The 19,140-nt window shown below is 45.1% G+C and overlaps 1 protein-coding gene across 3 annotated transcripts in view; it reads right to left on the bottom strand.

The window, feature by feature from the left end:
- TFIP11 (tuftelin interacting protein 11) overlaps positions 1 to 19,140 on the bottom strand; it is a 21,064-nt gene extending 1,924 nt beyond the window's left edge. Inside the window, exons 1-13 of one of the 3 annotated variants that reach the window (XM_030915846.1) lie at positions 19,028 to 19,136; positions 18,733 to 18,809; positions 16,709 to 16,926; positions 13,387 to 13,540; positions 12,914 to 13,070; positions 10,186 to 10,313; positions 8,372 to 8,524; positions 5,931 to 6,458; positions 5,695 to 5,801; positions 3,573 to 3,741; positions 2,919 to 3,162; positions 1,849 to 1,991; positions 1,191 to 1,356 (exon numbers count right to left, since the gene is read on the bottom strand). In XM_030915846.1, coding sequence (XP_030771706.1) covers positions 1,191 to 1,356; positions 1,849 to 1,991; positions 2,919 to 3,162; positions 3,573 to 3,741; positions 5,695 to 5,801; positions 5,931 to 6,458; positions 8,372 to 8,524; positions 10,186 to 10,313; positions 12,914 to 13,070; positions 13,387 to 13,540; positions 16,709 to 16,917 — 2,158 coding nt within the window. In that variant the 5' untranslated portion in view covers positions 16,918 to 16,926; positions 18,733 to 18,809; positions 19,028 to 19,136. Of the gene's footprint in view, positions 1 to 1,190; positions 1,357 to 1,848; positions 1,992 to 2,918; positions 3,163 to 3,572; positions 3,742 to 5,694; positions 5,802 to 5,930; positions 6,459 to 8,371; positions 8,525 to 10,185; positions 10,314 to 12,913; positions 13,071 to 13,386; positions 13,541 to 16,708; positions 16,927 to 18,732; positions 18,810 to 19,027 lie in introns of all 3 variants that reach the window. The other 2 variants (XM_030915847.1, XM_010375583.2) reach the window with 2 other exon arrangements.

Genomic DNA, 19,140 nt, shown 5'->3' with positions numbered 1-19,140 from the left:
ATTACGGAAGCAGAGAAGTATATTTGCCTTATTACTTAATCTCTGTTTTCACAGAATAGGCTATTTTTTCTTTTTTTCTTTCTTTTCTTTTTTTGAGACTGAGTCTCTCTCTTGTTGCCTAGGCTGGAGTGCAGTGCTTGCGATCTCCACTCACTACAACCTCCGCCTCCCAGGTTTCAGTGATTCTTCTGCCTCAGCCTCCTGAGTAGCTGGTGTTACAGGCATGTGCCACCACGCCCAGCTAATTTCTGCATTTTTAGTACAGATGGGGTTTCACCATGTTGTTCAGGCTGGTCTCGAACTCCTGACCTTGTGATTGACCCGCCTGGGCCTCCCAAAGTGTTGGGATTACGGGCGTGAGCCATGGCGCCTGGCCTAGGCTAACTATTAAATAACAAGAATTAAAGACTCAGGAAATAGAAATTCTAGTTCTAACTGCCACCCTTTAACTATGTGACCTTGAACAGGCTCTTAGCCTCACTGGGCTTATCTGTGAAACACAGACTAGATGATCCCATTTCAATGCTGTGAACCGGCTAATGAGCAACACTGGAGCACAGGACTGGTTGAAATAGGCTCCCAAATGTAGAAACATAAACATACTTTCATTTACTTATGATCTAGGCAGAATGACTTGCCTAGAACTTGGGAATAGATACAGGACATGAACAGTGAACTGCCTGTTTTTGACAACACAGACACCACCTATTGAAGGCTACACACAAGCATGAACTCAGTCCCCCTTTTAGCCTACGAAGTAGACCTTACTGTTTAACAGGTCAAATGGGGCTGATGAAGGCTGAGCAGTCACCAAGTGTCAGAGCGTGTGCCCATCCCCACACTGTAAGATGTGTCACCTGAGCAGCAGGTTCAGGGCTGAATGAGCCTTAAAAGGCCACACAGCACAGTGGTTAAGAGGGCGGGGCCTGGGGTTAGACTGACATCTGAATCCAGCTTAAGTCAGTCTCCACTCAGGGAAGACGCCCCTCTCAGTCATGGTAGACCTGGGCAGTGGGTGCCAGCTGACCATGTACCCCAATCAGCAGGGTGAGAGTCTGTTGCTATGGGCAAAAGTGTGACCTAAGGTTTAGGCTGCCTACAGGAACCAGAAAACGCTGATTCTGTGTCATTTACATGTGTAAAATCTGAAACTCAGGGCCAGGACATCCAAAATGGGAATCCTCACTTACCAACGTTGGAGGACACCGCCCGGTTCATGATATCAAGTGCCTCGTTAAATTTGTCCTTGACAGATGGATGCGCCAGCACTTGGTCTGAGAACATAGACTTCCAACCCAGGTACCACTTGGTGATCTCCTCATAATTTGGGCTGTTACTGAGCCAAGAGCACAGCACCTGCCAAAAAGAAAAATTACTTGCATCCATGGTGGCAACAAATGAAGGCAAGATTTCCGAAGGGGCCATTTGTTTTGTTTTGATCCTGGTCCTGCAGGCTAGTGACACCACTTTACAGGGATTTATAGTAGCTGAACAGTCTAGGACTCAGGAATATTGATTTTGGAGTCAGCCTGGTAGCTACAGTGCCCTTGCGTGTAAACTCTCTGAGCCTCTGTTTCCATGTCTACACAACAGGGATACCATAGCCCCTACCCCATAGGGTTGCTGACAGGAGGTGAGATAAAGCAACTAAAGTGCTTGGAACAGCTTCTGATACATGGCAAATGTCCAATAAATGCTGCCCACTATTAAGACGACCTAACTCATTCCTACCCTACCGTGTAATTTATTTTTATTATGGAATTGTACCTACAGTCAGGCCTCGGCAGAAAATTAACTTAATCCCCACCCAGTTCCTTCCCCCAGAAAGCCAAGCAAAACAAAGTGTACCTGAAGCCACTTGGGGAAGAAGTGTTTTTCAAGAAGTCCCACCAGACTAGAGACAGAGATCATCCCTTCCCAGTCGATCACCCAATAGAACGCATCCATGTGCTGCTGGTGGGGGTTAATGACCAGCTCACCAAGACACATCCCTGGAAGAGAAACCCGGTCTGTAAGGCACAGCTTTAGTACCGGCAAAGCCACAGAAGCACAAGACAATGTCCGTTTTCATCTCAGCTCACAACAACCTCCGCCTCCTGGGTTCAAGTGACTCTTGTGCCTCAGCCTCCTAAGTAGCTGGGAGTACAGGTGTGCACCACCACGGCCGGCTAATTTTTGTGTTTTTATTAGAGACGGGGTTTTGCCATGTTGCCCAGGCTGGTCTCAAACTCCTGATCTCAGGTGATCTGCCACCTCAGCCCCGTAAAGTGCTGGGATTACAGGCATGAGTCACAGCTCCTGGTGGTTTTTTTTTTTTTTTGAGACAGGGTCTCACCGTTGCCCAGGCTGGAGTGCAATGGCAGATCTCAGCTCACTGCAACCTCTGCCTCCCAGGTTCAAGCCATCCTCCTGCCTCAGCCTCCCTAGTAGCTGAGACCACAGGCACATGCCACCACACCTGTCTAGTTTTTGTATTTTTGGTAGAGATGGGGTTTCACCATGTTGCTCAGGCTTTAATCTGCTTTTAAAGGTCAAATTTAAGCTCCTGACATAGCAATTCTTAAAAAAGTATATATATATATTTTTTGCTAACCCAGAAATAACTCCCTAATAATTTAGAATAAAATACTACAAAAATTTCAGAACTCCAAGGGCTGTCCTGTTACCAGAAGCCAAAGCCAATCGGGAAAACCACAAGGCACAGAGTCTGATGTTGTTACTGTCAACTATTAGTCGCTGTTGTAAATAAACAGCAGAAAGGACCCAAGTTACATTTATGTTCAGCCTCTGAACAGCAAGGAATATTGTGTACTAAGCACTTTCATGAATACAAAGGCTATGCTTTAAATCACCACTGACCACAGAAACCAGGGCACCAAAGCTGCTGGGCTTGGACTGCATTTTCCCCATATCCTTACCCAGCTTGGGCACTATGTTTTTGACCATGAATGCTTCCCAGGAGCCAGGAGTGAAGACATCCTTCCAGGGCTGGAGGATGAGCTTGGCAGAGGAATCGCTGGGGTGCCACTTCTGCAGGGCACTGGACAGCTTGCTACGGATGGGGGAATAGAGCGGCTCCAGCCGTGCCTGCATAAGGGGCAACCATGGGTGGATCCAAGAGTGGATGGGAACAGTGTCTGTGAGCGGGTTCCAGTTTTCCACCTGCACAGTGGGGAGAAGAAACAGAAGAAACAGTTCATGTCGCCTGTGGGGCAGTCACATAACACCCGTGTGGTTAAAGGCAAGAGCTGCCCCTGGAGGAGGCCCCATGCTCTCCAAGGCCCACGGTCCTTTGTACATCGCCAAACAAATATGCCCATTCATTTGATTACATATCAGAAATAGCATAATTCTAATTTTAGTGAAGAAATCAAGAAAATGAATTCCTTCCTGAGGGTGGCTTGGGGGAAAAAGTGCTGAGAAAAAGGCTGGAATTAACACTCTAGGTCAATAGTTGTGTTGACAAATTCTGTTAATTCCAGGCGTTTTAACAGCACTGAGATAACGAAGACATAGACTGAACAAGTCCCTGTGGTTAGTGATGACAGCTGTTCCTGTGACTCTCATCCCACCTCCTTTTGCAGCTTGGGGAAGATGAGTTGGTCCAGTATATTATCTAAGATCCACACAGGAATGATGTGCACCCAACTATCCAAAAAGTCCACCATCGGGTCACAGTTCCTTGGCTGCCACTGAGTGACAATATTTCGAACAAAAGGCATCCAGACTTCCCATATCAACCTATGGGAGAAAGGCAGAGGACAGGCTGGTTAATTACACTGATTGGTTTCAAAAACCACCACCACCGCCCACCTCTCTAGAATCAGAAATAAAAATGCAACAGCATAGAAATCCGATCAGAGGAAACCATCAGGCCAGTCACCATGCCGGCCAGACCTGAGCCTGCCTCTTCCTTGTTCTCGTGACTCTCCTCTCGAACTGAGGCCTTGGTCTCGTAGGCAGTGCCTGCCCACCTGGCAGAGCTGCTTTAGGGTCACAAAAGTCTCTTCCTAGGTATCAAGTGCTTTCCCACCTATAGGCTTCTATTCATGAGCTGACATCTCTCACCCTCTGATCACAGTTTCAATGTCACCTCCTCTAAGACCTCTGTCCTAACCCCCATTCCAAGGTCACTCCTCCAGTTCTCTATCGCTGTACCTGGTGTGCATCCTGCCTTTATTTGTTCACTACCCTATTTCCCATCTGCCTTTTCTGCTGTACTATAGACAGAGGCTGTCTGCTATACTCCTAGGGTAAGCCCAGCACCTAGCACAAGCATGATACTCAACAGACATTTGACAAGTGTCAGCAGAATTCATGGCCAAATGGAACCACTATGGAAAACTGTGGAGATTCCTTAGAGAACTAAAAGTACAACCACCATTTGATCCAGCAATCCCACTACTGGGTATCTACCCAGAAGAAAGGACGTCATGGCCGGGCGTGGTGGCTCACGCCTGTAAACCCAGCACTTTGGGAGGCCAAGGCAGGCGGATCATGAGGTCAAGAGATTGAGACTATCCTGGCCATCACGGTGAAACCCCATCTCTACTAAAAATACAAAAGTTAGGTGGGCATGGTGGTGCACACCCGTAGTCCCAGCTACTCAGGAGGCTGAGGCAGGAGAATCGCTTGAACCCGGGAGGCAGAGGTTGCAGTGAGCCAAGATCACGCCACTGTACTCCAGCCTGGTGACAAAGCGAGACTTCATCTCAAAAAAAAAAAAAAACAAAAGAAGTCATTGTATGAAAAAGATACTTGCTCACACAAGTTTACAGCACCACAATTCACAATTGCAAAAATGTGGAACCAACCCAAATGCCCACCAATCAACAAGTGGATAAAGAAACTGGTGTGTGTATGTATATATATAATGGAATATGACTCAGCCATAAAAGGGAATGAATTAATGGCATTTGCAGCAACCTGGTTGGAATTGGAGACTACTAGTCTAAGTGAAGTAACTCAAGAATGGAAAACCAAACATGTTTTCACTCATAAGTGGAAGCTAAGCTATGAGGATGCAAAGGCATAAAAATGACACAATGGACTTTGGGGACTTGGGGAAAGAGTGAATGGGGTGAGGGATAAAAGACTACAAATTGAGCTGGGCACGGTGGCTCACGCCTGTAATCCCAGCACTTTGGGAGGCCAAGGCGGGTGGATCACAAGATCAGGAGATGGAGATCATTCTGGCCAACATGGTGAAACCCTGTCTCTACTAAAAATACAAACATTAGCTGGGTGTGGTGGCGCATGCCTGTGATCCCAGCTACTCGGGAGGCTGAGGCAGAATTGCTTGAACCAGGCAGCTGGAGGTTGCAGTGAGCTGAGATCACGCCACTGCACTCTAGCATGGCGACAGAGTAAAACTCCGTTTAAAAAAAAAAAGACTACAAATTGGGTTCAATGTATACTGCTCAGGAGATGGGTACACCAAAATCTCACGAATCACCACCAAAGAACTTACTCATATAACCAAATACTACCTGTTCCCCAAAACCCTGTGGAAATAAAACATTTCAAAAAAATAAAAAATAAATTCATGGCCAAATGAATTTAAATTCCTAAAGCGGTATCAGCATGAACAGAGAATTAATCAAGGCCAGCACTGCTGCCTTCCCCCACCTTCAGCAGTCCTTCCCAACCCCCCAGGAGAAAGGAGCTGGAGTGCAAAGCCCTGCCCCGTGGTACCTGTGAAAGGCATCTGCCGAGAGGTCCTGTCCACCATGAGACAAGAGCTGGTCATTCTCCAGGAGGCTTTTCCACTTGGAGATTATCTCGGTGCCGTAAGTGCAGTCCTGAGGAGAAAGGCAGAGCAGCTAAGGGGCAGCAGGCTCTCCAGCCCTCCCTGCCCACTGGACCAACTCATCAAGCAAGGGTAAGCCCAACCAAGAGGCAGGGATAGGTTGATTTTCCCAACAACTCACTTTGAGGGGATCCCACTCCTTGAAGTACTCCTTCATGAGTGGATAGATGATGGCCACGGCGAGGTCCACACGGTCGGACATCCTGTACTCCTCATAGTACTTGTCCTGCAGGGTTTCGAAGATGCGGGCACACTCGTCCAGGGTGAGGGGGTTGCTGCAGTCGGGCTGCATCCGCCGCTCGCACTCCTCCACCATCTCCAGGACCTTGCTGAGGTTCGAGATGACCCGCTCCTCATGGTCCAGGACCTCGGTCATCTTCTCCAGCTCGTGGAAGAGGTTGACCACCATGTCCCGCTCATACTGTAGCTGCCGGTCATTCTGGATGATCTCCTGCTCCGTGAGGTCAATGAGCAGCTGCAGGTTGTGCTCCAGCTCGGGCAGCGCAAAGCCCGGAGCCTTGGCCTCTTTGCCAGACTGTGGCAGCTGTTGGGACTGCAGCAGCAGCCCATCATCGGGAACATTGTGCTTGTGGCTGATCTGACTGTAGCTGTAGTAGACCTTTTGCTCCCGGCCTGTCATGTCTATGACCTTGGAAAACGTAGAGGGAAGAAGGTTAACACCACCATGGCCCCGTTAAACACACAGCTAAGCTCAGGGGAAGGCCCCATGACAGGGAAGTGTGTAGAAACCACATTATTCAACAGAGCTGGAGAAGGGCAGTGTTGTAAAGTGGGATCCACACTGTCCTAGCCTAAAGGAGACTCCAGGGACAAAATCAGATGCAGCAAGCAGTTCTAGGTTGGATCACTTTGAGCAAGCCAGATGGAGAAGACTTTTTAGTGAAACATGAAATTTAAATAGGGACTGAGTATTAGTAGATGTGAAAATTTATTTTAATGGAAAGGTAGAAGCTGTACTGATCAAAGAAGGTAACACAATCAGAATCTCACATTTTGATTAAAAAAATGCACATAAGCATAGAAAAGATCTAGGATGTATAACAAGATGTTAACATTTGGTAATCTTGGAAGGATGGAAAATATTTCCTATATTTCTGCCTATTTCCTAACTTTCTAAAATGTACTACACACTACTATAATAACGAAGTTGCTTTTTTAATTTAATTTTTTAAACTTTTTTATTTTTTGAGACGGAGTCTTGCTCTGGTGCTCAGGCTGGAGTACAGTGGCACGATCTCAGCTCACTGCAAGCTCCGCCTCCCAGGTTCACACCATTCTCCTGCCTCAGCCTCTCGAATAGCTGGGACTACAGGCGCCCGCCACCATGCCTGGCTAATTTTTTGTATTTTTAGTAGAGACGGGGTTTCACCATGTTAGCCAGGAAGGTCTCGATCTCCTGACCTCCTGATCCACCCGCCTCGGCCTCCCAAAGTGCTGGGATTACAGGCGTGAGCCACCGCGCCCAGCCTTTTAATTTTAAAATAAAACATACAAAAGGCTAATTGAACAAAGGCAACCTAGGCAATGAGCTAATTCCAGTATTTTAGGAAAACAGGAAATGTGAATATGGACTGCACTTCTGAAGCAGAATGATTCATCACCACTTTTTAAGTAAGTGTGTGATCCATGAACCACCAGCATTAGAATCGAAAAAAAGAAGAGTCTTGAGGTTCAGTTTAAACTCAAAATTCCTGGGAGGCACCTAGACGCCCGTATTTCTTATCAGGTCGTCCAGATAATATAACAGCACACGTTTGAGAACCCCACTAAAGGCTTTGAGGTCTATGACACACTATATATCCTACAGCAAATGACAACAGGCAACTGTCACCACTGTTCTTTGACTACTTGGAAAAAGTAATGGAAAACATAATACACTATATGCATGTAACAGTGAGTGAAAATTTAATCTATCTTAAAAAAAGAAAATACTCAATGCTGGCTAAGGAGCCCTGGGAACTCTCTCCTGCCCTCCTGGTCAGACAGAGTTAATACAACCTTCTATTTGAATGCCTTAAGTACTTTTGTATTTAACATGGTGATTGCACATGTATATGTCTATCCTTAAAAAATGTCTCAAAGACAGAGTTTTATATACAAACTAACCAGTCAAAAATCCAAACTAAACCCGATAAAAGCTCAACGCCTAACAACAGAGGTAGGATCAAGTAATACAGTACAGCCACTCTCTGGAATTATGCACTCATTATAAATCTTCACAGTGAGTTTTTAATAATAAGAATGTTACTGAATTCACTGATGTAAGCTCCAGAAACACAGGAACATCATTTGGTTCACCAGTGTAGTGCCATGAAGAGTGCCTGGCAGAGAAGGAACTTGGTAACTATTACTAAATATGGGAGTGTAATGAATAGGAACATGATATTAATAGTATTCATTACACTCCCATAAAATAAGTGAGAAAAGCAAAAAAAAAAAAAAAAAAAAAGCCTAGCCAGAAGATCCAAAAAACCCTAGAACATGTTCAGTGATTAATTCTGGGGTGTGGCTCCTGTACCAGGTGTCCAAAGGCCCCCATACCTTGACTTGAGAAAGCTCCTTCTGGGGAGCAGTGAGCTTCTTGCTAATCCTGCCCTTGGCCTTCAACTCTTCCACGGTCTTGTAAGAGTATTTGGGCTTCTTCTTGCTTCCACTTGGGTCTTTCCTCCACTGGCTCAGCTCCTTCTGAAACTCCTGAACCAGAAGGATACAGTCAGATGCAGCAAACCACTTTTTACAACAGGTGAGACAGCTGAGACCATTAACAGATGTCACCATTCACTGTCTTAGATTTATTTCCAGGTTCTATATGAAGGAAGGAAAGGATGCACCTGCGTGACACCAAAACTATCTAATGATAACTCCTTGACCCCATTTACCCTCTTACAAATAATGAGGTTCAGAAGGCAGGTACACCAGATGGGAGGGAGAAACAAAAATAAAGATAAAGGAAACAACATGCATTGAGCATCTACTACGGGCAGGCACTATACTAGTTTAAATGTACCTCATGTAAAACTTAGAAATGCAATGTAAAGGATTTTTTAAGTACACAAAATCTTGTTTCTCACTTTAAAATGAAGATAAATAAGCAGGCCCTGACTCTCAAAGCAAAGGTATCTCTTATAATGAGGGTCTGCAAAACCTTTCTACAGGAGGAGCTACGGCAAGCTTGTCCAACCCGCAGCCCAGGACAGCTTTGAATGTGGCCCAATGCAAATTTGTAAACTTTCTTATAAGTACCGCGCACTAACCGATTGCGCCACTGGAGCCACTGTAAACTTTCTTAGCGTGACGGTAGTAGAATCCAGCCCACAGAAGTTGGTTTTGGAGTTGTCATTATGTTTTTCTCATACTGGTTAAGACTTGTCATTTTTTTCTCTAAAAGTATCTACACATCTGGCTACTTTGGGAAAATCGGAGGATCAGGCAATACTAAGCCCACATCCTCATAAGCAACAATCACCTAGAGCTGAATAAAGATTTACCTTCTAGACAGGCTAAGGCCTCACCTCTGTGCCGCAGTCCCCACCACTCTTTATTGTCTAGCACCTGGCTCATCTTACTTGCTTCTGTGGTGTGCCTGGCACCTGTAGGCTTCTAAGTCTGAGAACCCCTGACTCAGAGTGGTCAATCCCACATTATCAGATGACTGTGTCATCAAAAGGTCAGTGACAAGAAGAGTAACGTGTTTCTTTGCCATATCCTGCTTTCCTCCATAAATTCAAATGGGAAAAGAGTAATACTTCAGTCAACAGAGCTGGCCCCTTCTATCACTGGGGAAAAGGGACACACAGCTGCCAGCAGATGGCTCCCTGCTGCACTTGGGATGAAACCCAAGCACCTAAAAATGGCTGTCAAGGCCCATCTTGTGGCCCGCCCACCCCTCTGAATGCACTTCCTTCCCCTCTGCTTTGTGTACCACCCTCCCACCACAACGGCTTCCTTTATGGTTTCTTAACTAGCAAGCTCAGAGCCTCTCAGTGTCCTCAGGCTTCTCAGCTCACCCTTCTGCCATGTCTCAACTGAAATGTTTCCTTTCCTCAAAGGTTTCCCTGACCAGCCTATTTATAAAAGTAGGTCAACACCACCTCCCAACCCCCAACCTTATTTTCTGTCTAGGCAGGTCCTAGCACCTTCTGCCATTTCAACTGCCACTTCCACACCACAGCTGCTTGTTTACTCTCTGTCAACTCTGCGCCCCCTCATCATGGTGCACCTAGCCTTCAGCCCAGTACCTGGCATACGGTACGTGTACAATAAACATCTGAGGACTAATAGAATGAAGGGATAAATGAACAGCCATTAGAAATGGACAGGACACCACCCACCCATGTCTCCTGACTTCCAGTTACCTCTTCGGCTTCTTCCTCTGAGTCAACCACAGGGAAGTCTTGCATTGACTGCGTGGTGCGCTCGGATCCATAAGCCCCCACAGCACCTTTTCCCTTTCTCTGCTTGGCTTCGATTGGGTTAATGATACCTGAGGAATTTCAGCAAAAGATAAAACGAGAGTCTTATGATCACAGCAATTCATGTATGTGAATCAGCCACTCAGTGAAATGACAGTTTCTTGCTCCTTCCACAAAATAACACGCTACTCAAGGAGAGTTATTCTCTGCCCGCAGAACACTACTCTTGTCCCTTGTGATTTGAAACGTATGAGCATTTATGCTACCACAGAACAGTCTGCTGACTGGTTTATTTATATCCCAAATAGATTTCCATTTCTACTTGGATTGTTTCAGTGGACAAGAAGAAAACAGAACACTACATTTATAACTGAGAACTCCAGCATACTAAATTCTATACTTCACTTCTTTGGAAGTCTCTATTAGGGAAAATGCAATAATTAAGATACTATATTGATTCTGACTGAAGTGAAGCTGCAATTTAATATAAGACTCCTCATGTATTTTACTTAGGAGTTCCTATCTCCTATGTTTAACTTTTTTATAACAAGTTTAAGCCCTAGAAATAAATGTTGCTTTTCTCATAAAAGGGTTTACGAATAGGACCACAACATTTCAATGAAGATGTTGCCCCGCCTCCAAATTTTCCATCCCTGCCTCCCTTCCATTTAGTACAGTTGAAGTCTCAAATAAGAGCTATCCCTGGGCCAGGCATGGTGGCTCTTGCTTGTAATCCTAGCACTTTGGGAGGCCAAGGTCTTGAACCAGCCTGGGCAACATAGTAAGACCCCATCTACAAAAAAAGAAAAAATTGCCGGGCGCGGTGGCTCAAGCCTGTAATCCCAGCACTTTGGGAGGCTGAGACGGGCGGATCACGAGGTCAGGAGATCGAGACCATCCTGGCTAACACGGTGAAACCCCGTCTCTACTAAAAGATACAAAAAACTAGCCAGGCGACGTGGCGGGCGCCTGTAGTCCCAGCTACTCGGGAGGCTGAGGCAGGAGAATGGCGTGAACCCGGGAGGCGGAGCTTGCAGTGAGCTGAGATCCGGCCACAGTACTCCAGCCCGGGCGACAGAGCGAGACTCCGCCTCAAAAAAAAAAAAAAAAAAAAAAAAAAAGAAAAAATTAGCCAGGCATGGCAGAGTGTGCCTGTGATCCCAGCTACTCGGCAGGCTTGAGCCCAGGAGGTTGAGACTGCAGTAGGCTATGATCATGCCATGCCACTGCACTCCACCCTAGGTAACAGAGTGAGACCTTGTATCAAAAAAAGGAAAAAAGCTGTCCCCTCATTCTCATTCAGCGTATCTTTGCTTAAGTTCATGTATTTTTCATGTACCTAATGTTTTCAACACATAACCTGGATTTCACTTTAATAATTATTTAGAGGCTGGGTGCAGTGGCTCACACCTACAATCCCAGCACTTTGGGAGGCCGAGGAGGGTGGATCACTTGAGGTCAGGAGTTCGAGACCAGCCTGGCCAACATGGTAAAACCCCGCCTCTACCAAAAATACAAAAATTAGCTGGGTGTAGTGGCAGCTGCCTGTAATCCCTGCTACTAGGGAGGCCGAGGCAGGAAAATCACTTGAACCCGGGAGGCGGTGGTTGCAGGTGAGTCAAGATCATGCCATTGCACTCCAGTCTGAGCAACGAGTGAAATTCTATCTCAAAAAATAATGTTATTAGTATTATTTAGAGACTCGAATTTGAATATGGAGGATACATTTGATTATATCTACTTGGCAATCATGCATAGGAAATAGCTCAAGAAGAAGGGGAAATGTTCCTGTAGGAAGAATCCAACTGTTTGGTTTGAGAGGCTTTGGTCTCAAGAGTTAAGAGGGTGACAGGAGCTGTGTCTCAGTGAGGCTGGCCATGAGAAAACAGGAGGAGACTGGGCTACTACACGAAGATGGAAGTAACCAATGCAGGATTTGCTCAGCCAATTTTACAGCCATATGGCTCTAGTTATTAAAAAAGCTACACACAATGTTTTACTGATATTCCTGAAGGACAAATAACTGTTTCTGCAAAACTAAAACCCTTGTGAGTAGGGATGGCAAACTCAAATGACTTCAGGACCAAGAAAAGTTCCTGTGGGTTGGGGTGGAAGACAACAGGGGGCCGTGGAGATTGCCTTCAAGAGAAGACCATGTCCACTGTCCCAGGAGCAGCTCTCACTTGCCTCAACTAAGTACTGCCAGGCAAAATCTAGAATTTTAGGTGAAATTGTTTTTTAAATATTAGCAACTAATTCATTTTTGTTTTTATTTATTCTATTTATTTATTTAGAGACTGAGTCTCACTCTATTGCCCAGGCTGGAGTGCAGTGGTGTGATCTCGGCTCACCACAACCCCCACCTCCTGGGTTCAAGCGATTCTCCTGCCTCAGCCTCCTGAGTAGCTGGTCAGGACCAGAAAAAAAGCCTGTCTCCAACCTGTTTGCAGCCTATTTTACACCCTAACCCTTTTCTTCCTCTTGAAACAATTACTTATTTAACTTGAGCTTTGATAAAGCAAGGTAGCTTAGGAGTGCAAATGTCTTGTGTTGGCAAACCAGGCTAGAGAGAGAAAGTGCTTTTAAAAGGGAAAAGCAAACCTCCTCTCCCAATGTCCCTCTCCTTCCCTCTGCCTGCCCTCCATCACGCAAGAGGACAAAAGTGTAATACCTTGTGCATTCTTCCCAAGGCCCCGTCCAGGGACGTAGCCCATCTTCTGAAGAAGCTTCTGTCCAATTCCTTTTGTGTGTCTTTCCCAGCTGCCGAAGTCCATGAAAGATTTGGTTCCTCCTGCAAAACCTTTCTGGCTGGGCTTAAAATTGCCACCCTGCAAAGAAGAAAAATCAAAGCTTAGTTAATGGAAAAACAAAAAGAAGAAAAATCTAAGAAAGCTTGGCCAACAGGAAAATGGTCTAAGTTACATAGCACTATGAAAAGTGTCACAAGAACCAAAAATGTGTGTGATACGTGTCAGGAAGGAAGAGACTACACTACACACTTCACAACTCACAGAAGCCTGCCACCAAAAGGAGATACTCACAAAATGCATTCCAGGTAAGTTTCTCCCTGGCTAGAAAATGCTTGGGCCACAATGACATTTGAAGGATATTACTGGAGTCACAATCCTGCAATAAAGACTCTACCGTTTTTAACTTCCTTGGTCCAAAATCCTTAGGAAAGTCGTCCTGCTTAACAGGTCTCTCTTCATCATCAGAATCTTCCAACTCTGCCTCCTCCGCTGCCCCTTTCTTGAGTCCCGCACTGATGAAGTTGACTGGCGCAGAGTAGTCACGGGCCCTGCAGGCACAGAAACAAAGCCCCACGGGGTTGGTAAATAACTCTTTTCTCTGCAGCAATCCCTTTGCAGAAACTACATGCTTGAAAACTCCTTAGAATGAACTTCATGAAGGAAGGTTTTTAAAAAAAGTAACACATTTTTTAATGTGTCAAAATATCTAAAGGACCCCAGATTTGGCTTCCTGTAGTCACATTTAACATTTTATCTGACATATTCCTCTACGGCTGAAGAGTTATCACATCAATGTAGGGTTGATAATAAATTCAAAATATGATGTGATAATACAGTTTTCCTACATTTTAAAAAATTAATTTATCATAAAAAGCATTTGTTTTGAAAACTATTGCAAGTACAAAAATCCAACAGGAGCAGAGAGAAATTTTGATGGATAATCATAAATAAATAAAACCCACTGAAAGATTATATGAATGTAAAGCATATAACAATTATATTAATCAAACTCAGAAAAAGCTCCTATCCATTAAATTTATTGAATGTGAAAATTTCCAGCCAGGGCAACATACTGAGACTTTGTCTCTATAAAAAAATAAATAAAAATTAGCCAGGCATGGTTGTGCAAGCCTCTGGTCCCAACTACATGGGAAGCTGAGATGGGAGGATTGCCTGAGCCCAGGAAGTTGAAGCTGCAGTGAGCTATAATCATGTCACTGTGCCCCAGCCAGGGCAAAAGAGTGAGACCATGTTCCCCCCCCCAAAAAAAAAGAAAAGAAAAAAAGAAAATTACACTAAAGTCCCCTAAGAAATAAGAAATTAACTCTGTAAAATGAAATATATTGATTTAAACTCTGACTGCTTCAAGCATTTACATTAAGCCATTAACCTCAGGTCCTTTTCGTATAAAATAAAATTGATATATTTGTACTGTGTGGTTTAAAAAAGAAAAAATTACAATAAAAAACCCTGGAGCTGGGTACAGTGGCTCATGCCTGTAATCTCAGCACTTCGGGAGGCTTGAGGCCAGGAGTTTGAGACCGGCCTGGCCAACATGGCAAAATCCCATCTCTAATAAAAATACAAAAAATTAGCTGAGTGTGGTGGCACACGCCTGTAATCCCAAGCTACTTGGGAGGCTGAGACATGAGAAACACTTGAACCCAGGACACAGAGGTTGCAGTGAGCTGAGGTCATGCCATTGTACACTCCAGCTTGGGTGACAGAGACTGTGTTTTGAAGAAACAAAAAAAAGCCTGGGAATACAGCAAATAAAGTGATGCCTTGTAAAATGACCAACCTAGTAATTCAACATCCTCATGGCAACAACAGAATTTAGAGACTTTATTCCTAAAAATGTAACATAACTTAGTGATTCAGATCCCAAACTCTAGAGTCAGATAGGTCCAGGTTCCAATTCTAGGTTAGCCTCTGCCTAGCTGTATGACCATTAGCCTCAGTCTCTTAATCTGTAAAATGGGAATAATAATGGTACCTTTCTCATAAGGAAAATTAATCTAGGCTTGTGAAATAGCCAGAACAAGTAAGCAGCCAAGAGATGTTAGCTATTATTATTATGATTATGCAATTTTTGATCCCTGATCTATTTGTCATCCACTTGCAGACATCATTGTGGATGAGAAGTTTCAACTAATCTCTGTACTCTTTCTCCCCCAGCCTCCTTTGAAAAAGGCACATTCTCAGCTGGGTGTAGTGGCTCATGCCTGTAATCCCAGCACTTTCAGAGGCCAAGGCAGGTGGATCACGAAGTCAAGAGATCAAGACCATCCTGGCCAACATGGTGAAACCCCGTCTCTACTAAAAATACAAAAATTAGCTGGGCGTGATGGCGTGCGCATGTAGTGCCTCAGGAGGCTGAGGCAGGAGAATCGCTTGAACCCAGGAGGCAGAGGTTGCAGTGAGCCAAGATTGCACCACTGTACACCAGCCTGGCGAAAGAGCAAGACTTCATCTCAAAAAAAAAAAAAAAGAAGAAAAAGAAAAAGAAAAAGGCACACTCTCAATAGGATGGAGCCTAGAGGCCACAGGTGGGGCCATTCATCGGAGGAAAAACCCCCAACCTGGCACACCCTGGTCGAGTGAGGTTCAGCCAGGGCACATATAACCTTGCGCTGGGGAGAAGACATGCAGCCTGAATCCTCATCGCCCACCACTATCCTAGACCAGGCCTCCACTACCTGTGCAGGGACCACTGGCTTGGCCTCCTCACAGTCTTCCACTGTGGCTCCATGCCTATTGAGCACACCAGCAAAAGGGTCTTCTCAAAACATAACCCAGCCCCACATCACACCCTCTCTATCACACACACTATGCTACCCTTCCCCCTCTCTGCTCCAGCCCCCAAGCCTTTCATATCCTTGTGGATACTGTGATGCTTCCCATCAAAGGCCTCTGCATATTAAGACCTCTTCTACCACTCTAGTTACCTTCTACTGTCAGTCATATCAGCTTGCTTAAGCGTCAATTTTCTCCACAGAAATCTTCCTTGACCTCTCAGAATAGGTGAAATGCCCTAAAATGTGTTCTCCCTCATGTCCTCATGTCCCTCGTGTCCTATATCACAGTTACAAGTTTCAAATGCCTATTTACATCTTCTAGAGTCTGGGCTCCAGGAAGGCAAGAATGGGTCTACAGCACAGGCCTAATACATAGTAATTGCTCAATAAACACTGATAATTAAATCAGTGAGGCCAGGCATGGTGGCTCAGGCCTGTAATCCCATCACTTTGGGAGGCTGAGGCAGGTAGGTCACTTGAGGTCAGGAGTTCAAGACCAGCCTGGCCAACATGGCAAAACTCCATCTCTACTAATAATACAAAAATTAGCTGGAGGTGGTTGCGTGTGCCGATAATTCCAGCTACTTGGGAGGCTGAGGCATGAGAATCACTTGAATCCGGAAGGTGGAGGTTGCAGCGAGCCAAGATTATGTCACTGTACTCCAGCCTGGGCAACAGAGTGAAACAGTGTCATTCATTCATTCATAAATAAATAGAATAGAATAGAATAGAATAAAAAAGTGAAAGAGCAGCACTCTAGCCTAAAGAGGAAACCAGACCTCTCGAGATGATGTCACAGCTAACAGTCTCAACAAGGCCAGGAGAGAAGTATACTTATCAGGGCATCTCCTCCACTCCCTGCCCATCTTCCCCCTCTTCCCTAAAGCAAGGTGAAGCAGCCCCCATGCCAGGCAGTACCGTTTGCCTCCAAAGCTGGGCCTCTCATCATCCGAGTCTCGCTCTGCCCACACCCCGTAGGTGGCTTCTTCCTTGGTCTGCCAGTGGCGCTGTCGGTTGGGGTTGAACTCATTCTGGAGATCCCAGTCAGTGATCTCAAAGTTCTCCCGCTCATCATCATCATCATCAATGCGGCCTTCCCCATCCCGGTACAAGTGGGACAATGACATGGCCAGTCACTAAAGGAAGAGACAAAAAGGGCACAGGTCAAAAGTCCTGGGGGCAGCAGTAGGAGGATTCCTTATGAGTCTCTATTCCTTGCTGCCTTCAGAACTTTCTCTGAATTCAAAGTCCATTAAAATCGGCATTACTATTCAATAAAAAAAATATTAAAAACCTACTTTTAGAAAACAATCAGTACTAAAACAGGTGAACAAAATACTAGTCCCAACCGTCTATGATTCTTTAAAAGTATATATTTCTTTGTCCTAGCCAATATCATAAATATCACACATATTCACACATACACAAACCACACAAAAATAACTAAGTAGATTATTTTGTACACTATTGCCTTAGAAAATGAGCGGATATCTTCTTAGATCCCAGATTCTTCTTTCTATTACTGAGGAAAGAATTATATCTGGATCCTTGGTGGTCCTAGGAGTGATTTTTTTTAGAATATGCTTTTTGAAATACATCACTTGATGAAACAAAATTTTCAGTTTTCCTCGCAAAAAATGAATTTCTTCTGATGAGCTGAAAGATTATAGTAATTATGAACACTATTTTAACAGTTAGATGGCCAGGGATTGATATAGAGAATCTACCTCATGGTAGCTGAGTGACCAGATTCAGTTGTATTTCTTAAATTGGGATAAACTACTATACCAACCTTAGAGAATGCTTATAAGGCAAATTCAATGAGTTCAAAATAAGTGCTCAAGAAACGATAGCTTCTACTTTAGTCCCATGATTAGGTTAATCATTGTATTAGAGATTTCTAGAGGGACAGAACTAATGGAATAGACATATATATATATAAAGAGGAGCTTATTAAGTATTAACTCACACTATTACAAGGTGCCACAATAGGCTGTCTGCAGGCTGAGCAGCAAGGAGAGCCAGTCAAGTTCCAAAGCTGAAGAACTTGGAGTTCAATGTTGGAAGGCAGGAAGCATCCAGCACGGAGAAAGATGTAGGCTGGGAGGCTAGGCCAGTCTCTCTTTTCACATTTTTCTGCCTGCTTATATTCTTGCCGTGCTGGCAGCTGATTAGATTATGCCCACACAGATTGAGGGTGGGTCTGCCTTTCCCTACCCATGGACTCAAATGTTAATCTCCTTTGGCAACATTCACATAGTCACACCCAGGATCAGTACTTCCTATCCTTTAATCCAATCAAGTTGACACTCAGTATTAACCATCACAATCATCATTACTATTATGGCAACAGGGAGTAAACTTAGCAAAGTGATTGTAAAATCAGGCACGCTAAAATCAAGGCCTGAGTTCCAATTCTACTCTATCAGACACTCAGTGTATGAGAATTAAATGCACGCGAAGCGCCAAGCATGGTGCACTACACAATAATACATTCAACAGGTGAGAGCAATTGTGATTCTTGTCTTGCTGAAAGCGGCCTTAGGGCACACGGAGTTCACTACTTCCACAGGCAGTGTCCAACTCTGGTCACCTCTGGCAAAACGTTAACTCTGCCCTCTTCTATTCACTGGTGCACTGGTTGGATGTAGCTGGTCCCAACCTCTTCCAGGAGTGTTTAGGACAGAAGGGTTTTCAGAAAAGGTGAGGACTCTCAAATACATAAGCTTAAATAATACCACTGCCTCCGTGGGCATAGTAGGTGGTAATAAGCCCTGAGTGAGTAGTCACAAGTTATGAAGCCCTCATCAGTAGATGCTAGGTAACTGGTCGTTTGAGAACGACTGTCAACTGTCTGCATCAAGACACTTCTGCAAAGTAGGTACCATTAGTTTTCATGCTTCAGATAAGAAAAAGGAGGTTCAGAGAAGTTAGTAACTTACCCTAGGTTCCACTGCTCATAGGGCTTAAACTCAGGAGAGCTAGAAGTCAGGCCTCGGGCTTGTCTCTCTCTTGCTGTCTAGGTTTGGCAAAGGAGGCTCAGGTTCTTAACTGAACCCAAGCCCTAAATCCCAGTAGACCCCAAGCAGCACCGCCCCTCTCCGTGCCTCGGCAGAGCTGTCTACGAAATGGATTCCCCTCCCCACACCGCAAGGGCTTGGACCGAAGCTCGCCTTCCCCGAGTCTTCGCCCCTACTCCCACTGACGCTGAGTCCCCTCGTAGCCAGCTTTGCTCACCTCTCCGAGGGTCCAGCGTACCAAAACTCAGCTTCACAATCCGCGCGAGAAGACCGCCGCTCCTACGCCAGAACCCGGATGCGTCGTGACCGGCGCGCCGGAAATGACGTTAG

Source organism: Rhinopithecus roxellana, chromosome 13, assembly GCF_007565055.1.
Source record: "Rhinopithecus roxellana isolate Shanxi Qingling chromosome 13, ASM756505v1, whole genome shotgun sequence".
Lineage (NCBI taxonomy): Eukaryota > Metazoa > Chordata > Mammalia > Primates > Cercopithecidae > Rhinopithecus > Rhinopithecus roxellana.
The sequence above is the reverse complement of the archived record's forward strand: the minus strand, read 5'-3'. Positions and strand labels throughout refer to the sequence as shown.